At 57.4% G+C, this 13,341-nt stretch overlaps 1 protein-coding gene across 4 annotated transcripts in view; it reads right to left on the bottom strand.

Moving 5' to 3' along the window:
• The window catches only part of ARHGEF10L (Rho guanine nucleotide exchange factor 10 like), a 172,299-nt gene that overhangs the window by 26,216 nt on the left and 132,742 nt on the right, over positions 1 to 13,341 (bottom strand). For all 4 annotated transcript variants that reach the window (XM_054009100.1, XM_054009097.1, XM_054009098.1 and 1 more), the window contains one exon: positions 11,964 to 12,109. In XM_054009100.1, the coding sequence (XP_053865075.1) occupies positions 11,964 to 12,109 (146 nt within the window). The remainder of the gene's footprint in view (positions 1 to 11,963; positions 12,110 to 13,341) is intronic.

Raw genomic sequence — 13,341 nt, 5'->3', positions numbered from 1 at the left:
TCCCCTCCAGCCTCTCCCTAGAGGTCCAAGGCGGTTGAAGTGGGATTGTTTCCTCATATGCTTCTTTCCATAAGACACCCGCATTGAGGTTTTCACTAGAAATTCTAAAAGCAAGGAGCAGGTAGATGATCATTCCAACTCCAGCCATATGGAAGTGAATGAACACTCCAAGGTGCACCATGGTCTCCAAAGGAGATGTTGGTTGAGGGTGGCTACTGCATATATATTTATGCAGGAAAATTAACCCCTTGGGTGTGATTATTAATCAACTGGGTTCCAGCAGCACCTAGAGGCTCCAGTAGAGATCAGTGCCTGATTAGGCTGGTGCTGTACAGATACACAGTAAGAGACAGTCTGTGCCCAGCAGAGCTTGCAATCTGGATAGACCAGGCAGATGAAGGATGGGTTATCACAGAGGAGCAGCTGAGCCACGGTGAGATTAAGTAACATGCCCAAAGTCACGCAGAAAGGGGCATTAGAGCTATGCTCCCCAGGACCTTAACTCCAAGCCTATCCTACCTCAAGGCCTCCCCAGATGTACCATCCACAGGATGAACTCTGGGATGGCCAAAAGTTTGGAAAAGAGAAGACTGAAAAGGGACATGATAGCAGTTTTCAGGTATCTAAAAGGGTGTCATAAGGAGGAGGGAGAAAACTTGTTCACCTTAGCCTCTAAGGATAGAACAAGCAGCAATGGGCTTAAACTGCAGCAAGGGAGGTCTAGGTTGGACATTAGGAAAAAGTTCCTAACTGTCAGGGTGTTAAACACTGGAATAAATTGCCTAGGGAGGTTGTGGAATCTCCATCTCTGGAGCTATTTAAGAGTAGGTTAGATAAATGTCTATCAGGGATGGTCTAGACAGCATTTGGTCCTGCCATGTGGGCAGGGGACTGGACTTGATGACCTCTCGAGGTCCCTTCCAGTCCTAGAGTCTATGAAAAAAGAACCATTCTCTGGCAGGCAAAATCCACTTCACTCACAGATGGTGGTTTGAGGACGCTGGCTATCGATGCAGGCTGGCATGATGTGAACGGCAATTGCCAGGAAGTCCTTTGTTCTTCCTTACCACTCTGAACCCCAGACTGGCACTGACCCCACTTTCCTGAGCTCACTAAGAGAGGGCGCTCTTTTTTATTCTTCCTTTCTGACGGTTTCTTCAAAGACACACATACGCACTGTCCTAAAGGACAGAGTTCACGATTGCCTGAGGCAGGATTCAGCTGGACCTAATTAAGGTTCCAGAAGCAAAAAAAAAAAATCCCAACAGTACTTGGCTCATTTCTCTTTCCATCCAGCCAAGGATCTCAACAGGCTTTGTAAACGTTCATGATTCAATTATCACCCCCCATAGAGAACCAGAGGCATTGCAGATCAGTTCAGTGACTGACCCAAGGAACTCTGTGGAGGAGACAGAAATAGAACCCAGGTTTTTAAATCTGAGGCATGTACCGTCGTCACGAGATTGACTTCCCTTTCCCCCAAATGACCGAGGGAAAAACCAAAGCTGTCACAGTCTGTTGTTCCGGTGCCTGGACTGGCTTTTCAAGTCACGTTGACGAGCGCTTATCCTTGTAACGCGTGAACTGCTAGTGAAGAGAGGCCTGCAGCTTCAACTAAAACCAACAGGAGCAATGGGTCCTCAGCATCTCTTGGACATCAGGAGCCTAGATACCATGGTGATGGGTGGGTTATGGCTAAAGGAGGAAGTAGGTTTGCATGATTAATGCATTAACCTGGGACTCAGAAGATCCAGGCTCAATTCCCTGCTCCACCCCTGCCTTCTTGGGTAACTTTGGGCAAGTCACTCTCTTTGCTGCAATTCCTCCATCTGTAAAAGGAGGGTGACAATGCTTCCTCTCCCGCACTCGTCTATTTAGATGGCAAGATCTTCGGGGCAGGGCCTGTCTCTTATTAATGCATTTGTACAGCGCCTAGAGGGACAAGGGCCTGATCTCAGCTGAAGCCAGGTGGGCTACAACACAAAGTAACAAACGAGTGGTGGCTGCATTCCTGAGGGAGAGCTGCCTACCCAACGTGACACAGCAGACCAGGCATGGATTGGGCAAGATTATTGCTGAAGCATAAGTTGGGAGCTGGAAAGAGACTCGTTAGGTTACCTCCATCCAGCGTGGGATTTACTTGCCTGGTGGTTTATCATCCGGCACTTTGTCCCATTCATGAAAAGACAAGAGCCGATTACACAGCGCTCCATCAGATTCTATTTATACCATAACCAGAGGGGGGTTTGCAGAGATGCCATTATACTTCTGGTGGCTGACGTTAGTCATAAGAGAAGTCATAATGTGGTTAAGTGGCTGTTCAGCTGCTACGGGGAAGAAGAAGCTGTCAATATGCAGCGCTAACACAATGCTGCACGGCCCCAAACTGCAGGAGGAGCGTTAATTAACACAACGCCGCCCCGGGAGGAAGGTGGGCCGGTGTCATCCACGTTCAGAGATGGGGAAATGAAGAGATAAGTGACCTGAGTTCAAGGGGTGCTCGCCACCCAGGACCTCAAAGTCGGCCAAGTCATCGATGACCTAAGGCCATCCAACAAGCCCATGGCAAGCTCCTGTAGATGACAGTGCTCATCTAAGACCGGGGAGGGGATACAGACCAGTCTGCAACCCCAAATCTTTTTCAGAGTTGCTGCTTCCCAGGAGAAAATCCCCCATCCTGTACGTATGGCCGACGTTCTTTGTTCCCAGAAGTATATACTGACATTTAGCCATACTAACGCGTATCACTTCCAGGCGCCCAGCTTATCAAACAAGCCAGATCAGTGACCTGCCTCCATTATTTATCACTCCCACGTGTGTGTCGTCTGCAAACTTTATCAGCGATGATTTTATGTTTTCTTCCGGGTCATTGATAAAAATGTTCAACAGCGTGGGGCCAAGAACTGATCCCTGCAGGGTCCCACGAGAAACAGACCCATTCAATGATGCTTTCCCCTTTACAATTTCATTTGAAGGCCCAACTAGTTAGTCACAGAATGCCTGGCAAGCCATTTGTCCAATTTCAGTTTCCAACTGTCCCCCTTAGTTTGTTATTTTCATTAAGAACGAACGGAGAGTAGAGAGAAGGACTTAGTGGAGGAAAGCGACACCCCGATATCCTGCACCCCGGAGGCCCAAATGTTGGAGCTCTGCCCTTTTGGCAGCTTTGCAGCCTTCCTAAAACTTGGTTAATTTCCCAGCCCACATGCCGATTTGCATAGCATTACCCAGCATGCCCCACACGGAGACTTCCCCCCCGCCCTTTCACAAAAGGTCCCAACCGGCTCATGCCATAAATAAGATAGGAGAGAGAAAACTAATACAGCCCCGCGATGCATTATTCATCCCTGGCCCCATTGTTATGACAGATTTACAGCAGCTAATACATGCAAACTAAGTTTGGGCACTAAATGTGAAATTTAAGGGCGGGAGAAAAAAGACTATTCAACACTCCCTCCTTAGGCCAAGCAACAAGGAGATCTTTTGCCTTGGCTCCCATCTCATCCTGGGTAGCGAGAGGCATTGCTAGCTCTGGTGTCAAAGGCCAGCTAGCCAACACTACTAGGCACCACTACCCAATAATTGCCAGAGCTGTAGGAAGGTAATTCAAGTAGGACAGCGAAAGGCAGGTTAGCTTCAGCCCTATCACTGCATCGCCAGTCAAACTCAGCGTGGTCTTAAAATCTGGCTTGCATGCATGGAACGTGCTCCCTGGATTAGCCCGTAAGACCATGACTCCCCACCCAAGACACTTCTGCTGCCATGCCTACAAGAAAGCCAGATAACGAAGGCTACGTTGGCCGGGTGCATGTGTGAATCTCTGTTATACAGACTGGTGTCATTTGCCACAACTTCAGTGACCTCCCTGGCATAGCAACTGCTTACGCCGCCCTCCCTCGCTAGTTGTCTCGTATTTGGGACCATCACGCATCGCTAGCTTAAGTCGCTGAGAAGTCACCGCTACCCTCATCCTTCCTCGTGTGATTTGTCCGTCTTCTGTTGCATCTTGTCTTTGTATCTGATGAAATCTTCCGGGCAGGGACCCTGTTGTCACTTACACGCGTAATGGAGCCCTGATCCTCTCAGGGTTTTATACTGCCCGTCGCCACGGTATCCGAGCCCCTACTGCATAGCCCATCATAAATGGTAACACATAGTAACCTCCTCGCCAGCCCCCCGATGCTCTCCTGCCACACGCCAGGGCTATACAGAACACCGCCGCTAGAAATCACCTTCCTCCCTCAGGGTTAGGGCCACGTCACCCTCCTCAAGCCGTTCACTGGTCTCCCACTCGCTGCATTAAGCCTAGGTCACAGTCTGCTCCTCGCACTGCCTCATCTCCACGGCCTTGACAAGGTTCGGTAGCTCCGGCCCGTCTCCCTTCTCCGTACAGAAGGGGTGTTTGGAGATTTCCGCTCTGATGAAGAGCCCCAGCGGTAGGGTTACCATATTTCAGCGAGCAAAAAAGAGGACGGGAGAAGCCCCGCCCTAGCCCCGCCCCTGCCCCTCCCACTTCCCGCCCCCCCTGACCTCCCAACCCTCCCCCCGTTCCTTGTCCCCTGACTACCCCCTCCTGGGACCCCTGCCCCTAACTGCCCCCCAGGACTATCTAAGCCTCCCTGCCTCTTGTCCCCTGACTGCCCCAACCTTTATCCACACCCCCACCCCCAGACAGACCCCTGGGACTCCCACGCCCCATCCAACCACTCCCCACCCCCTGACAGCCCCCCCCAGAACTCCCAACCCATCTAAACCCCTCTGCTCCCTGTCCCCTGACTGCTCCGATCCCTCTCCACACTCCTGCCCCCTGACAGCCCCCCCAGAACTCCCAACCCATCTAAACCCCTCTGCTCCCTGTCCCCTGACTGCTCCGATCCCTCTCCCCACTCCTGCCCCCTGACAGCCCCCCCCAGAACTCCCAGCCCCCTACCCCCCCGCTCCTTGTCCCCTGACTGCCCCCTCCTGGGACCCCTGCTCCTAACTTCCCTCCAGAACCCCACCCCCTACCTAAGACTCCCTGTTCCTTGTCCCCTAACTGCCCCCTCCTAAGACCCCCCCCCAACTGCCCACCAGGACCCTACCCCCTACCTGTACCCTGACTGCCCAAAACTTTCTCCACTCCCCCCAAAAAGCCCCCCCCATTTCTTGACTGCCCCCTCCAGAACCTCCCTGCCCCTTCTCCTGCCCCCCTTACCCTGCTGCTCAGAACAGGGTGTTGGGCTCTGTGCGAGCCGGACACGTGGCTAAGCTCCCCAGCACAACAAAACCCGGTCCCTGGCCCGGACCGGGTTGCAGGGGAGAGCTGCCCTTGTATCAGCACAAAGTGCTCTCGCTCCCGTTTTGCTACGCTGCATGGCAGTAACCGCTCCCAGTTGCAAAAGGGGAGGGCTGCACTTTGTGCTGAGACACTTGCTCAGAATGCAGGGCGGAGCTCCTCTCCAGCTGCTCCGGAGTCCAGCCCGGGACTTTCCTGCAGCCCTCCCAGCCGCTCACTCTGCTGTGCCGGGGGAGGGGGAAATCCCGGACATTGTGAGTGCTTTACAAATTCCCCCCGGACGCTATTTTTAGCACAAAAAGGAGGACATGTCCGGGTAAATCCGGACGAATGGTAACCCTACCCAGCGGGGGCTAGTGGGAGACCTGCCAGAGATCATTTGGGGATCCAGACCCACTCACCTCCTGCACCCTGCTGAGGTGCCCAGGCAGAGCTGTGGGGCAGGGGGCGCTGCCGGGCTGGATCGAGGCGTACGGGCGGGGCTGTGTGCCCGGCCTAGCAGTGGGTGCTGCCGGCCAGAACTGCCATGCATTGCCGGAGCAGACTGCAAAAAAGCTTGCTTATGTGTAGGGACGCAGTCCCCCTTCGGCGTAAACGCCAACTCCTTCCGGCGTCGGTCCAGGGGAGTTAGAAAGGAGAAGCCGTGGCTGGAAGAGGGAACTGTGCGACCCTGAATCCGCCAGGCCTTGGGGCTGGTCAGGCACGTGAAGGGAAAGAGGCAGAATCAGACGTGATGGGGGGGGGGGGGTTTCGCGCCGTGGGGAAGGGACGTTCTTTGCGACACACACAAACACGTCTGACAGCAAAGAGCATCTCCGGCGAACAGCGCTGATGATTGTCCCCGGCCTTCAACCCCAGCTGCTGCACGCTGTGAAGCGCCGCAATTACAGGTAATAAGCGCCCCCGGGGTCGCCCTCCGTCTTCCTGGAGAAGAGCTTCCCACTCCCACCCCCGCCCGGGGAGGGGTAACGGCTGGCGAGACAGAGCCCGTGTGATGTTTGTGGGGACTGTCATTAGCTGTAGCCCGCGGAACGAAGCCCATTTCCTGTTTAGTTGCTTGCTATTAAATATGGATCGCGTTCACCTCGGTCCCGTACGGAATGGAAATGGGACGGCGGGGGCGAAAGGCCGGCTCCCCACGTGCCGCGCACGCCTCCCCTCAATGTTTCCATTTCAACTGGGCTGTTGACGTGCGCATCTTCATCTCTGCTCCCCCACCCCCACCCAACTGCAGCTCACCGACACCCCCCCCACCGTGGGGATCTCTGGCCCAATGTAAAACGCAGGCTAAAGGCGGTATTGATCCCTTTTCAAAGCCGCTAGCACACTGCTGGTCTTAAATACAAGAGCGAAAAGGCCAGGGGCTGCGGCTTGCCCTGCCGGAGTGTTATACAGTGGCCGAGGCACGGCTGGCAGCTCAGACCGTAGCCACCGCGACGTGCGGCGCTGGGACATGGTGACTCGGCCCTAGGGGCCGGATCCTCAGCTGGGGGTGTGGGCCATTGACGCCAGTCGAGTGACACTGATCGACACCAGCTGGGGATCCAGGACTAGATTCTTTTCTTCCAGCCAGGGCTGCCTCCATGGAAAACGGAGGAAGCAGGGTCTGGTGGATAAGACCCGAGCTGAATTTCAGGACAGTCCTGCCTGTAGCTGCATCACCTCAGACAAATCACTTGGCCTCTCTGCCTTAGGCTACGTCTACACGACCACTTAGGTGAGTAAAACATGTGTCGTTCGGGGGGAGGGGGAGTGAATAAGCCACCCCCGGAGTGACGTCAGTGACACCGACTTAAGCGCTGGTGTAGACGGCGCTACGCTGGTGGGAGGCACTCCCACCGTTCCCGCGGGGGCTGATTAAGTAAATGGGCAAGCTCTCTCCCGTCGGCGTAGAGCAGCTACACTAGGGAACTCACGGCAGTGCAGCCGCATCATACAGCCGCGCCGCTGGAAGGTCTCTAGTGTCCCCCGCTGTACAATTGCAATACCACCCCCGTCTCCTCAGCATTGCAGGGGTTAAAGTGCTTTTCTCCTCAGAAACGGGACACTTCGGGCTCCTAGCTTATCTCCAAGGCCCCACGCTCCAGTTTACAAGTTTAAACAGAGTTCAAACAGAGCAGGGATAGAGGGCGGGGTTCTACATGTGGCCCCTACAAACCTCACCTGAGACTGGGGAGTCAAGCTAGCTTCTCTCCAGCGCTCCCATCCTCCCCGGCAACCAGGGCCAGGAGGCCAAAATTATTCCCTGGGTGGTAGCTGGGCAGCCCCCATGCCAGGGGTGGGTTTGCATGGGCGTATGTGAGTGGCCCTTTAAGGGGAAGAAAGGAGGAAGGAACAGGCTGCAGCCCCCTCTCCCAGAGCCAGGCTGGCTCCTTAGGGGCTCACGAGAGCCTTACGCCTGAGCGGATGTGACCGATTCCGCCCAACGGCCCCGCTGTCATTTGACAGGAGGCATCCGAGGGTGCGTGCGATCTGGCAGTCAGCGGCTCAGATCCCAGGCGCATCAGGTCCGGCGCCCGAGTTAAAGCGGGCAGCACAACGCTCTCTACGGGAGGAAAGGTCTTACAGCAGCTGGAGAGATGCACGCGCAGCAGGGAGTCTGCGCTCCAACGCAGAGGTGGGAAAAAAATTAAAAGCACCGTAATAATGCCGCCCAGCCCATCATCAGTTGGAAGCTTGTGCCATCTAGGGCCAGCTCCAGGCACCAGCCCTCCAAGCATGTGCTTGGGGCGGCACCTGGAGGGGGGTGGCGCTCACCCGAGGAGAGCGGCACTCACCCGGGGAGACCGGGGCCGCGGCCGGGCTCGCCGCCCTCCTCCCGGCGCTCCGGCCGGCCGGGGAGAGCGGGGCTGCCCTCCCTCGGTGCTCTGGCCGGCTGGGGAGAGCGGGGCCGTGGCCGGGCTCTCCGCCCTCCCCACAGCGCTCCGGCCGCCGGGGAGAGCGGAGCCGTGGCGGGCTCGCCACCCTCCCCCAGCGCTCCGGCCGGCTGGGAAGAGCAGGGCCGCGGCCGGGCTCGGCGCCCTCCCCTGCCGCGCTCCCTGCCTGGGGCCGCAAAAAAGCCAGAGCTGGCCCTGGTGCCATCGCCCCATTGACTAACGAGCTGCAGCCACACAGCTCATCGGGCAGGAGGAATCCAGCCGAGGGCAGCCTGGCTCTCACTGCAGATGGCCTGACCCATCACCGTGGCTGTCCTGCTCTGGGAACAAACACACATCCCACAGTGCGGACTCCACCTCACCCCAAACAGCCCCTTGCTGGTGGAGCGATGCCGGCAGCTCCCACTGAGAGCACAGGCCAGGCGAGGGACTGAACCGGCAGCCTGCCAAATCCAAGCTGTGGCTGCCTGCACCAGGCCCAGCGGGAAGCCTCCAGACCGGCCTGAAATACCTCTTTCGCCCCCACGCTTGGGGCCCATCAAATATCAGGGCCTGTGCCCCGGCTTGGCTCAGAGTGGAGCCCAATGACACCTCGCCAGGGGGCACTCGGGGTGCTGCCAGCTACACCAGTTTTCGCATCTGAGACTCGAGTCTGCAGCATGGTTACGGGGTCCCCTGAAGTTGGCCTGGCAGTATCAGCCGTGGGAGGCTGGGGTGCGGGGTGTCATGAGCTCTGGGGGGCAGGCAGGGCACATGCCCTGGCACTTACTGGGCATTGTAAAGAACTGGGGAGTCTTACGGGGCTGCCGCATTTGTATTTACCCGTTTCAGAGCCAGAAAGAGCTATAAAAGTCTATTTTAAAGCTTCCGCTTTTCCTATACGCCAACTCCCCAACTCAGGGGGACCTCTGAATCCCACCCCATGCCAGCCCTTCCAGCAAGCCCCACTGCATTCTGAACTCAGCACCGAGCTCAGGACTGCAGTCTGCAGTCCCTTGAGCCTGGCATTTAGTACCTTCAGACTGACCTGGACTAGTGTCACCTTCACGTGGCTTTTATAATCCCCTCCACTAGGGCTTCCCAAGCACCTGGCCTTTGTTAAACCCACACTCCATCCAAACCGGCCTCTGCTGGAGCTGAAGGAGATCTCCTTCAATCACTCGTAATAGTAGATCCCTTATCCTCTCTGTGGTCCAAATTACTACAGTTATCTGTAGTATGGAAATGCCCAGAGACCAGCCATGAATAGGACCCCCTTTTGACTGGCATTGTACAAACCCAGGGGGCAACCCACACACTGCCAGTGGGTTAGATGCCACCCCTGCCTTTGGGTGTGCCAAGCCAAGCTTCTGACCATCTCTGGCCACTACGACCTGTGGAATCACTAGAACACGAGGGTGCCAGGCCCATTCAGCCAGACAAGTCGGAGCCAGCCGATCTGTCCAGCAAATGGTTAACTTATCCCCGCTGGGGCGCTGGCGGGCAGGGGAGGCCGGTTAATGAACAGTGCGCCCCGGCACTCTAACAGACGCGAAGCGAGCATGCTCCCCCCGCACGCCAAGGGACATTTTCAATCAAATCGCAGCCCATTAGGCATGAGGCAGCAGAGAGGCCAGGGCACACGCATCCTGGGAGCAGCCCATCTCCATAATAGCATGGGAGCGCGCCGAGGAAGGCCGTGGCGGGCTAGAGCGCAGGGAGCGCTCAACCGAGAAATGCACCATCGTTAGAGGCCTGCTATTAGACAGTGAGGGAGCGGGCATGGGATGGAAATGCCCAGAGAACGCCTCCAGCTGCAGCACCTTGGGCACGGCGACAGCAGCACGCAGTGGCCAGGCAGGGCACTGCCCACAAATCTTGCCTTAGTCTTTCACAGGTGAGGCAAGCCGGGGCTGGCTGAGCCAGTCACAGGAAGGGCTCTCTGCTGTCTTTCAGGGGGCAGGCTCGCCCTTCAGGCATAGGGGAAGGGCTGCCCCCGTCTCCAGGAGCCCAGCCAGTCACTGCAAACACACAGAGGGCCCGTCTACACTTGAAACACTACAGCAGTACAGGGGCATCAGTGGGGACGCTGCCTAACGCCGGTGGGAGGGCTTCTCCCATTGCTGGAGTTAATTCCCATCCCAAGAGGCGGTAGCCAGGTTGACGGAAGAATTCTTCCATCCGCCCAGTACTGTCTAAGCAGGGATGCACGTCAGGTTACGTACGTCACTCAGGGGTGTGGCTTTTTCACACCCGTGAGCGAGGCAGCTGGGTCGATGGCCAGCCCCGGGGGTCTGTCTACACTCCAGTTGGAGGTGTGCCTGCAGTGCGTGTAGACGGATCCGAGCTAGCCTTAACCGAACTCGCGCCAACAACAAGAGCAGTAAAACCACGGCAGCACGGGCTGTACCACCGCCCGGGTCGCAGAGTAGGGACCCACGCAGCGAGCCCAGCCTGCCGCGGTTTCAGAGCGGCTGGTATTTGAAGTTCGCTAGATGGAGCTCTTGTCTGTAGACACACCCGGAGGCACTCAAGCAGTGGCCTCTGGCTGAAGCCTGGGGCCCGGTTGGCTGGCTCCTGAGGGAGTGACGCAGCAGAGCTCAGCCCGTCCTGGCTGGGGGAGCATCTAGGATGAAGTACGAGAGCTCAGCCAGTCCCACGGGGTGCAGGAGACCCTGTGTGCACCGGGGCGTATCCAAACTGCAAACAGCTACCCCCCCAACCCCCCAAATACATTCCAGATCTTTTAGCCAGGCTGCATGTCATGCTGCCAACCTCCCCGCTCTCACTACCAATCCACCCTCCCGCAGCCGGTCCTCACCCACCTCACTCCTCCTTGAGCGGCTCTGTCCTCCGGCTCTACGTAGCTCTTCACCCACTCCCACAGCGTCACTCGCTGCCTTGACCCACACAGCCCCCCAATGTCGCCCTGGGCTCCTGGCCACCACCGAGCACCCAGCATCCCTGCTTGGCTGTCCTAGACACCTTGCCTCTTTCCTTGCAATTGCCATCCCCTCCTTCCTCCTTATACCCCTCCACCAGCAACAGCTGCACTCCCCTTTCTGGCTCCCCAGGCCAGTACTTTTGGCAGTTCCCCTCCTCCCCCCACATCCAGTCACCCTGCAGACGCATCCGAAGCCAGGGGTCAGAGCATTGACAGCACGAAGCTCCGCCCGGCCGCACACTCCCATGGGTTCTGCGCCCGCCGTCCAAGTGCCGTTCCCGTGCTGCTCAGAGCCCCGGCTGAGGGGCGCGCAGCCAGGCTGCCCCAGGCACCGGCCTCTTCCCTTGCAATCGTTCCGGCCTTCACAAGCAAGTAAGGAGCAAGCCAGAGACAAAGGGCTCTTGGACGAGCGTGCAGGGTAGGCCAGGCTCGGTCCAGAGCGGCTGGAGTTAACACTTGCCAGCGCTAAGGATGAGACAGCACTGGGGATGCGTGGGCTCAAGCCACAGCGACCCCAAGGAACAAACGGCTCACCCCGGCATGTTCAGCCATCACACCATACTCTTACCTCCCCACCCCTGGCTGCTCACAGGGTGCAAGCAAACTCACCCCATCCCAGCCACCTTCCGCATGTCACAGCTGGAGCCATCTGTGCACAGCCACACGGGGGCACAGGCCAGAAACTCCCCGCGCAGACGCAGGAGCGGGGAGAGAGGAGCCTAGGCCAGGCCTCATCTGGGCCAGCTGGTCAGTCACCTGGCACATGGTTCGAGGAGCTGGGAGAGTACGTGTGGGGAGGGCGGAAAGGAAGAAACCCCCACCCCGAAGGAGGCTGGAATCCTGGCACCCAGCCTTGCACGTGGCAAGGGGCACTGAACCACGGCAGTACCTGTGGCTGCAGGCTGGCAGCATCCAGCACGGTGACCTGGTTGGCACAGCTGGCCCACACGGTGTCATCCAGGGTCAGCAGGGTTCGCACCGGTCCGGTCCCCACCTCCAGACAGGTGGGCTGCGCCTCGAGGTCCCACAGCCCCCCTGCAGAAAATAAAAGGAGAGCAAAATCAGAGACCGCTCATCATAGACCAGAGGAGGAAAGGCACCCTAGAGCCAGATCTCAGCCCCGCCCCAATCTAGGGCTTTACCTTCAGGAGTCTCCGATCAGACTCTGATCCCCAGCTGAAACCCAGACCGGGGCATCTCATGCTACGACCATGGCAGACCCACATTTCAGTAGATAGCTAGAGCCCCACTCCTCACCATCCCTCCGTCCGTTCACCAGCTCGCCACTCCCTGGGACACCTGCAGCCATTGTTCCCATACAACGGTAACAGCAGGAAAAGATGTTGCTACCGACAGCTACCTCCAGGGAGCGTTAGCCGCCGAAAGTGGGCGGGATCTGCCCGATGCTCCCCACAGAACCCAGGCCAGGGCTCCATGGACCTGAGTTTGAAAGCCTCTGGCCTCACGCCTGGCCCTCCCCAGCACGTCCACCCCTCTGCGGAGGCGTTCCCAGCAGGGCTGGGGGCAGAGGGAGGAGCTGGCCGGCAACAGGAATTCGGGTGGCTGGCTCAGCAGAGCAGCAACGTCTCTTTCCCCTACGAATCAAGTCTCACCTGATGCCTCCACATTCTGAATGCGGCAGCAGGAAAACAAGCGCAGTTCTCTTCCCTGCAGCCCTGACAGCATGCACGGTCTATTTATAACCAGGCTGCCAGGTGCAGGCGAGGGGGGGATGGCGTGGGATTGCTCACATGGAAGAACACAAAATACTGGGGAGCATGGTGCAAACGCCATCTTTTCCAGCCAGCGGTGGCTCCCTTGCCACTCTCCCAGAACTTGGGCAGCAGCCTCAAGGGGACTAATTAACTCCCTTTCCTCCGCCATCGCACGGGCATGGAGAACAGATCGTGGGGGAAGGCTGAGCCCGGTGGCAGAACTTGGCTGGCTCGTGGCCTCCTGTGCAGAGCACCCTGGTGCGGGGAATGGGCTGTTCCTCGCACAAGACCCGGTCACATTTCCCCGCCTTTTCTGTGATTATTCAAGCCGTTCCCAACTGCCACCTAGCTCTGTTTGTTAAACGGATCCAAGGAGCAAGGTGAGGGGTTCTCAGATGGGACAGAATCATAGAATCTCAGGGTTGGAAGGGACCTTAGGAGGTCACTTAGTCCAACCCCCTGCTCAAAGCAGGACCAATCCCCAACGAAATCATCCCAGCCAGGGCTTTGTCAAGCCGGGCCTTAAAAACCTCTAAGGAAGGAGATTCCACC

Source organism: Malaclemys terrapin, chromosome 19, assembly GCF_027887155.1.
Source record: "Malaclemys terrapin pileata isolate rMalTer1 chromosome 19, rMalTer1.hap1, whole genome shotgun sequence".
Lineage (NCBI taxonomy): Eukaryota > Metazoa > Chordata > Testudines > Emydidae > Malaclemys > Malaclemys terrapin.
This window is presented reverse-complemented; position numbering and strand designations above follow the sequence as displayed.